Source organism: Pempheris klunzingeri, chromosome 17, assembly GCF_042242105.1.
Source record: "Pempheris klunzingeri isolate RE-2024b chromosome 17, fPemKlu1.hap1, whole genome shotgun sequence".
Classification (NCBI taxonomy): domain Eukaryota; kingdom Metazoa; phylum Chordata; class Actinopteri; order Acropomatiformes; family Pempheridae; genus Pempheris; species Pempheris klunzingeri.
The window spans coordinates 7,544,042-7,552,343 of record NC_092028.1 but is presented as its reverse complement, the minus strand read 5'-3'; the positions used below and the strand labels follow the sequence as shown (position 1 = coordinate 7,552,343).

At 43.8% G+C, this 8,302-nt stretch overlaps 2 protein-coding genes across 4 annotated transcripts; one reads left to right on the top strand and one right to left on the bottom strand.

Moving 5' to 3' along the window:
• Nucleotides 1-562: 562 nt before the first annotated feature.
• Nucleotides 563-3,034, bottom strand: timm29 (translocase of inner mitochondrial membrane 29). The gene is made up of 2 exons (XM_070848098.1): nucleotides 2,742-3,034; nucleotides 563-1,471 (listed from the first exon to the last, which is right to left on the bottom strand). Exons 1-2 carry the CDS (start codon nucleotides 2,857-2,859, stop codon nucleotides 795-797), a joined length of 795 nt encoding a protein of 264 aa, XP_070704199.1. The 5' UTR covers nucleotides 2,860-3,034; the 3' UTR covers nucleotides 563-794.
• A 155-nt stretch (nucleotides 3,035-3,189) lies between these two features.
• On the top strand, nucleotides 3,190-8,171 carry yipf2 (Yip1 domain family, member 2). Of its 3 annotated transcripts, none has more exons than XM_070847702.1 (9): nucleotides 3,190-3,499; nucleotides 3,611-3,676; nucleotides 4,707-4,870; nucleotides 4,962-5,042; nucleotides 5,139-5,226; nucleotides 5,804-5,920; nucleotides 6,005-6,171; nucleotides 6,439-6,621; nucleotides 6,711-8,171. In XM_070847702.1, the coding sequence occupies exons 2-9, from the start codon at nucleotides 3,646-3,648 to the stop codon at nucleotides 6,795-6,797; spliced, it is 918 nt and encodes a 305-aa protein (XP_070703803.1). In that variant the 5' UTR covers nucleotides 3,190-3,499; nucleotides 3,611-3,645; the 3' UTR covers nucleotides 6,798-8,171. The 3 variants fall into 3 exon arrangements, with proteins under 3 accessions (XP_070703803.1, XP_070703800.1, XP_070703801.1); XM_070847699.1 differs by having other exon boundaries at nucleotides 3,190-3,511; XM_070847700.1 differs by having other exon boundaries at nucleotides 3,190-3,523.
• The last annotated feature ends 131 nt before the right edge of the window (nucleotides 8,172-8,302 follow it).

The following is an 8,302-nucleotide window of genomic DNA, read 5'->3' as shown; positions in this document are numbered from 1 at the left end:
TTTGAATTGAGGACTTTAACTGGTAAATGGTTTTGATCATATTCAGAATATGTTGTTTACATGGAAGAAAACCCCTTTACACACATCATATATACAGCTTTCTGATAGTGGGAGCTTGTCTCTCATGGCCACAGTGGGAAAAGTCTGTAATATGAATATTTCATCTCATAGTCAGTGCATTGACTAGATCCAAGTGTTTGCTTGATTCCTTAGTCACTCTCATTTCTGTACCAGCTGAGTTATTCATTTATGTAATGTCAATGTAGAATCGGATGGTGATAATGTTGTTTTACTGAATAACTAGTGACTAGCACCTGCCTATATGACACACACACAAACCTGAGTCAGATGTATAAATGCCACAGTATTCTGGTTTCAATCAAACAACTCCAGGAAACATTTGGATCGCTCAAAACCATGATCAGGGCTTCTTCAGGTTTATGAAACGAGGATGTGATGATCCGTGGCCAAACACATAACTGGGATACTCCAAAAAGCTGAAGGTCAGTATATTATTTGACTTGTGAGACAGGGGAGGTAAAACAAGGGTGAGACATCAGGAGATAATTGAGAGATTTATTGTTACATGGTTCATGGTAGGAATAAACAGTCCACGTGAAACAAAAAATATGTTGGAATAAATAAAATATGACTAAGAATTTTGCGTGTTTCGTCTTTCCTTGGCATTGTGTGGTGTTAGTGTGGACAGTTTGGAAGGTTCATAGCTGAAAATCTAACCTAAAAACAGGTTTGATGAATCCAACGGTGCGTGAAAAAGGAGAATAACTATCCTGCTACAGTTTAGCTTCCAGCAGGGTCTGTTCCTTTTTCACTGCTTCCATTGTGACACTCTCCTCCTTTCTGTCCACTACATTAGCTTCGTCCTCCTCGTCCTCCACAGTCAGTGCTAACCAGGACTCTCTGTGCAACCTCTCGCTCCTCTCCACCTCCTGAACACTGGGTGGCAATGTTGCCTGCATGTGTGCTGGCAGGTGCTTGAACTCATCCTCGTTCACATCATAGTCCTTCATCTTTGAGTCCAGGATCCACCAGCGGCCGATGAATCCCACATCTAGTATCCTCTGAGGGACCTCCCTCCAGGGCACTGACAGATTGGAGCACTGGGCTTCGAACAGCGTGGCGTCTGGGTCGTAATCTGCGCGGTAGACCAGAGAGAGAAGACCCAGGCTGACATGGCGCAGCCTGCCCTCATTACGAAGCTTAACTAGACTCTGCAGGTGGCCGTCAGAGGTTGCGTTGCGGATCCACGGTGACAACAAGCCCAGCTGATTGGTGCGCTCCAGCACGGCGGCTTCAAAGGCAGACTGGTCAGGTTTTGTGTAGAAACAGGCCAAGCCTCCCCCCAGCAGAGTCACATAAACCGAGGCTTTGACCGGAAACTCCCACGCACCAACAAATATCTCTCGACATGCCTCTTTGTAGTCAGAGGCCAGGCCGCGACACCACACACCTGCAGACAGAAGGAAGGACACTCAGGCCTGATCATGTCCTAAACACACGCACTCTCCAAAACTACAAACAAGCAAAACTGTAAGAACTAGTTTGTGTCGTGCAACCGTTTTTAATGTACTTGGCAAACACTTCCATTATAACTAGTTTAAACTTGTAAACTGGTGCAGCCAGCCCCAGGAAGCCAAGCATGCAGAGCCACAGTCTGCATCTGTCATGTGAACCAAACACTCAGGTGGCTGATTCCAGTGTTGAGATGCAGGATGGTCACCACTGGCTTCATCACCACCAGAGAAATAATTACTACTATTAATTAGTTGTCAGTACCATTATGTAAACCTTTCAACAATGTACTCTAAAAGAGTAGCATATCTATATAAACACTTCCATTAAAGTCCTGGCCTCTACTTCTTGAAAAATACAAACTTCTAAATTCTAACTTGTAATAACATGACAGATTTTTGATTAACTGTTCTCATATACACACACACACACACACACATATATATACACACACACACACAGTAATACACACACACACACACACATATATATACACACACACACACATATATATACACATACATATACACACACACACACATATATATATATACATATATATACACACATATACATATATATGTGTGTGTGTGTGTATGTGTGTGTGTATATATATATATATATATATACACACACATATATATATATATACACACACACACACACACACACACACACACGTGTGTATATACACACACATGCATACATATATATATATATACACATACATATGTGTGTGTGTGTGTGTGTGTGTGTGTGTGTGTGTGTGTGTGTGTGTGTGTGTGTGTATATATGCAACTTCATCATGTTGTTTCAGGTGAGTGGAGACAGTATGTTGGTGATAACTCCAGTTTCATGGCACCCAAAACATCCTCAGGTTTTCAGTATCAGATCAGATCAGATCCTGTAAGTCATTATTAGCTGCTGTGTCATTAATTAACATGCAAATAACCATTACGTGATGACACCAAGCCACTACTGCACCGTTACAGCAACATTATGGAGGGCACATATACAGTTAGCATGGCAAACCTAAGCTAACATTTGACACAGGCGCAGCATTTCTTAGTAATGCAAATAACACCTAGCTTTCCCTCTACGAACGTTACATTAGCGGGCAGCAGGGTAAACTCATGTCTAATGTGTGTCCATGCCTAGCTGCTGCTGTCCCTGTAACCTCACTCTGACTTGTGTACTCTGTTCCTCACCCGCTTTGCTGTTTTTTAATCTTTCCCATCTGCTGCCTTTGACCGGAGCTGCTGCTGCCGCTGCTGCTGTTTCTGCCGCCGCGCAGAACATCCTCTTCACAACACGCAGCGAAGCCATTTTAACAGGTTTTATTCACAAGCACAGTCACCTTCAGGCAGGACTGTCATTCCGCTCTTCGAAAAGGCTCACGTGGAGCCAAAATGGCGCCCAGAAGGTGTGTCGGTCTTGATCCTCTGACAGAAAGCTCGACCTCGCAAAGGTTCCGCTGAGTGTCACTTCAACGGTGTGTTACAGACAAAATGATGACGAATGATGATGAGTGTGTATTCTGTTGTCATTTTGATGTAAACCGGAAATGCATTACACAGAACGACATGTTTCAATCAGCAAACTACTTTTTAAAGAAGAATAGGAAGGTTCACGTGACCGCTTTGTTTACGTGGTGACGTGTACCGGAAGACATGCCAACTAGAAACAGCCTGACAGCAGCTAGGCTAGCCATGGCAGGCATACGTTAGCAGTGTGGTGTTCTTTCCTGTCTTTTCTAAACCTACACCGGCTGTGTTGTCATATATCTACGGTAGATACATTCACCTCTTCAGGCGCATGAGGAGCAAGAGTGTTAGTGCGCAGTTAGTGTTGCTTTAGGTAGTGTTACTTCGTGGGCACTGTCACGCCATCATCATTGTCATCATCAGGGACACCCTGCGGCGGACAGGTGGGCTTCAACCTGTGTTCTTCTGGTCACGACGCACAGGTAGACTGAAAGGTTGGGCTTAACGTGGATTACTGTATATTTAACTGTAGACTTCAACAAATGTGTACGGTGGTGTGTGAACGTCTCCCCTCAGTCTTCTTCTTCTTCTAGGTTTTACATGAGGTGTCCATTCGTACCCTGAAGCAATGGCCAGTCCAAATGACCTCCAGTTCCAGGGTAAAGACTGTCATGTCTCTGCTACAGTGTTTGTTTTCTTTGCCCTCTTTCCTTTACCCCCCCGATCTGCTTGTCTTTGCCTTCACTCCGCTGCCGATGAATGCATGGTGAAGCTGCACCAGACAAGGTTTTACAAAGATGATTTCCCTCTTTAGTTCGTCAGATATTGAATGAATTGAGGCAGAATCCTTCATGATGAAGACTGACTTGAAATGTTACCAGATCTACTGCATCTTAATATGTCTTGGAGTTTGTACAACACTGTGATGCACTGTGTGGATCAGGGGTGTCAAACTCATTTTAGTTCAGGGGCCACATACAGCCCAATTTGATCTCAAGTGGGCCGGACCATTAAAATCATAGCAGAATAACCCAGAAATAAGGACAACTCCAAATTTTCCCCCTTGTTTTAGTGCAAAAAAAGCACAAGTAAGTTTTACAAGTAGTAAAATGCTCACATTTAATGAACTATCTTTATTCAAAACATTATGAACGAGCTGATCAGTGTATCTACGAAGGCAGAAAACATTTGGTCACAGGTATCTGGAACTGAACAATATAGTATTTTACATAGCAGTTAATCTCTTCTCTGTCATTTTTACACTTTGCAAAGTCGTCCGGTGGGCCGGATAGGACCCTCTGACGGGCCCGTTTTGGCCCACGGCTATAACAGTAGGGTGTACAATTACATGCTTGTTCTGATGTTCTCCAACACTCACCTGGTGACTTTTTGCTTGCACTTAAACAGAATTCTTCCTGCAGGCTTCACTGTTTCGTTGAAGTCCTTCATTTGAGGTTCTGACGACCACAGTCGTAGCTGAATCAGTAAATGCAGAGTTAACAGAGCCAGTTGAAAACCAGTTACATGATAGTGATTATCCAGGATCTGTGATGTTGAGTGAAGCAGGTAACCCAGAGAGAGCCGGACTACATTAAAGTGGCTCTGTGGTTAGGGCCCCTGCAGCAGAACGCTTTATGTGTGCACCACTGTTATTACTAACTCCCAGTGTTCATCCATGTGTGCCTGTAGAGTTTGAGGAAGCAGCAGAGCTGCTGTCTGCAGACCCAGGGGCCTCCACACTCAGTATGTCTGCTTCAAACACCTCCACTACAGCATCAGGAGGAGGAGGAGGAGGAGAGGATGTGAAACTAGATCTTTCAGAGGATGAAGAGGGTCAGGAGGAGAGTTCAGAGGTGTGTCTGTGTTGTGTCCTCTCACCATGACACAGGTTAACAGTCTTGATGTTTTGAGTGGACAGCAGCTGAAAGATGTCTGTGTTTCCAGCTGTTAGGAGGACAGAAAGCGACTGGTGGCTTCTGGACCTTTGAGTACTATCAGTCTTTCTTCGATGTGGACACGGTGCAGGTTTGAGCTCTTTTTCTACAAATACAACCTTAATATCTATCTAACTCAACAAAGGACACATTGTTCTTACGTTTGACACCCCGTCATGTGATGCAGGTCCTGGACAGAGTTAAGGGCTCCATGATGCCACTGCCTGGAAGAAACTTTATCAAGCACTACATTAGGAGTAACCCAGATCTATATGGTAAGCCAATGGAGACATGTTAAAATTACAATATGGTACATTCTTCTGTTTTTTGTTTAACTATACTTCAAAACCATGCCAAAGATATGTACAGCAGGACTACCATTGTGTCAAGTCACAATTAAGCTTACCTCCCATGTGGACCCAGTATGGTTGATTTTGATCACATATGATAGATGACCCATAGACTCATCCTAAAAGGACCCTTTTATAATGTTAATCCAACCGTACACAATTATTTGAATTTCTCTGTGGTCTCCATGTCTGGTTAAGCCACTTGTTGAACTTTTAGGATAGTTGGGTTTACAGATGTTGCACTCCGCCTCGTTCAGAAACAAAACACACAGCTGGACTGCGAGCTGCCGTTTCTCCATCAAAAGTATTTGGGAAGAAAACTCTGCAGTTGAAAAGTCATCCAAAGTTTTAGTGTAATAGATGGTAGGAGATTAAGTTTGGAAATGATAGTCCTCATATATGCATGTATAATAAATGAATGTGTGTGTGTGTGTGTGTGTGTGTGTGTGTGTGTGTGTGTGTGTGTGTGTGTGTGTGTGTGTGTGTGTGTGTGTGTGTGTAGGTCCTTTCTGGATCTGTGTGACACTGGTGTTCTCAGTGGCGATCAGTGGGAACTTGTCCAACTTCCTCACCGAGATGGGAAGCCCTACCTATCACTACAGACCACAGTTCCATAGAGGTCAGTCCTCCGCGGGGCCTTCGATCAGTTCATGGAAGTCTGTCACAGTTCTGCTGAGTCATGCTTCGTTTCTTTGCTTTTCAGTGACGATAGCCGCAGTAGTGATCTTCATGTATGCCTGGCTGGTGCCAATTGGTTTATGGGGCTTCCTGACCTGGCGGCAGGGGACAGAGAGGCAGATTGGAGGCTATTCCTTCCTTGAGACTGTGTGTGTCTACGGCTACTCCCTCTTTATCTATATCCCCACCTCGGTGAGTAGTCTCCTGAATGTTCCTAATGAATGACAGCAGTGTACAGCACCAAAACCTCCCTGTGTTTGTTCAGATCATTGTCCTTGAGTGAGATTGTCTTCTCAGCTATTGTTTCCAAGGTCATAAAAGAACTTGGGCACTGTTATTTTTTCTTATGCCAGTCATATCAGAGCAGCATAACATTACATTGACAGCTTTCACATGAGCCCAAACTAGCCACACAACCTCACCATTGTAGTGACTAATCTGTAACCTGGTCGTCTCCAGGTTTTGTGGATTATTCCATTTGAGTGGCTCCGCTGGACACTGATCCTGGTTGCCATGTTGATCTCCGGCTCAGTCTTGGTGCTCACCTTCTGGCCCGTTGTCCGTGACGACACCAAGGCTATGGCAGTGGCCACAGTGGCAACCATAGTGGTTTTGCACACGCTGCTGGCGGTCGTCTGTAAGGTCAGTGAGCCCCGTGGATGTGGCCTCACCTCAGCTGTACACATTTAATCTTTAGCGAAGAGTTATTCTTTTTCTCTCTTGTTTTGCAGATGTACTTCTTCCAGACAGCTGTCCACGTACCACCAGTCCCTACAACCCCCCCAATTCACACAACACTGGCCACCCAACCCCACTGACCAACCAGGAGGAGAGGGAGGAGAAATGAAGGATGTCTCAAATCTAAAACCGCGTGTAGACGGGCTGGTTGAGGAAATGTTGGATATTGCTGTTGTGTGATTTGTTCAGTGCTCGTCTGATGGCGTGCTGGGATGAGTGTGCGGTTGTGTGTCTAATTTATCGTGAGGCGGATCTACTGTGACTGGAGTAGCACTCGTTCACTGCAATAATTGTACATTTCTACTGTGAGCTTTCAGGATGGGGTGCATCTTATTAGTCTAGCATGTCTTCTTTAACACTGTGATTTCCCTCATTTCATCAGCAAGACTCAAAACACAGGTTCAAAAGAGGAAGACATTAAGAATTACTCCTCGATCAAAGAGAAAAACAAAAAGCAATCATAAAGCCATGCTGCTACCAATCAGTCCTTTAGAGAGGTGAGATGTGTGACAGGCAGCAGGAGAAGAACTTCAGGCATCACATCACTACACATTAGTTTCATGAATTTCAAGTGATGCCGCAGCGACTTGTTTGCGCGCCGCTCTAAATCTGTTGGAACTAAAATTCTCATGTGATGTGTGGGATTTGGACTTTCCATTTGATGACTCATGATTATTTTTTAATATCTAGTTCATAAGGGCTCAGAAAATAGAGGGAAAAAACTCATAAGTTTCCAAATTTATCAGAGGAGGGAGATTTTCCAGTTACTTAGCTGTTTAAAAGATCAAAATTTACGTTGATATAAATCAGAGAATAGCGTGGACCTGTTATAATAGATGATGTTCCTGATAACATGGAACAGTGGCTCTGTTCCATCCACTGTCGTTTAGCAGATGTGAACATGCTGATCTAACATGATGAACGTGGTGAACATTACACCTGCAAACATTAGCAAGTTAGCTTTGTCATTTTTAATTTTTGATGTGAGAGCATTAGCTCAGCTGTCTTAGAACAGCCGCACAGAGCCGCTAGCATGGCTGCAGACTCTCAATCTTATCGCCTGATGAATCTTAATCTTATCCGCTATTCATTTCCTATTAATCAGTTACTTAGCCAAGTATTTGGGCACCAAGTGAAACCTTGTCATAACTGCACCTCAGACTGATTTGAATGCTGCAGCAGCTGTAGCTTTCACAGCATCATATCCAATGTGAATGTATCCTGTGAATCAGCCTGCTTCAGTCACAGATGTGGGACAGGAAGCCATTCCAGACTCAAGTGCAGGGTTATGAATGTGTTTCAATGAGCTAAGACTGGAAAGGGACCCTTCTGATTTAATTGCGTTTCTGATTTATTGAAAATTGAGGAATGGGTTTATGTCTGCAGAACTATTTATTCCCTATTGTGATGCTGTTTAGCATTTTTTTGTTAATAAACTTAAGAGTCTAACTCTTTGTTGTTCGTCCTCCTTACTGAAGACTACAGTGCATGCCAAGGCTCAGTGGTATATCCAGTATGATGTCAAGCACTTTAAGTAGATTAGCCAAAGCCAGAAAACAAAGACCAGCTCCATGACTGTGCAGAG

Coding starts and splice junctions, on each gene's coding strand:
- yipf2 (XM_070847702.1), top strand. CDS start 3,646: ATGGCCAGTCCAAATGACCTCCAGTTCCAGG. Junction 4,871..4,961: donor GTCAGGAGGAGAGTTCAGAG/GTGTGTCTGTGT, acceptor CTGTGTTTCCAG/CTGTTAGGAGGACAGAAAGC. Junction 5,921..6,004: donor CAGACCACAGTTCCATAGAG/GTCAGTCCTCCG, acceptor TTTGCTTTTCAG/TGACGATAGCCGCAGTAGTG.
- timm29 (XM_070848098.1), bottom strand. CDS start 2,859: ATGGCTTCGCTGCGTGTTGTGAAGAGGATGTTCTGCGCGGCGGCAGAA. Junction 1,472..2,741: donor ATTAAAAAACAGCAAAGCGG/GTGAGGAACAGA, acceptor TTCTGTCTGCAG/GTGTGTGGTGTCGCGGCCTG.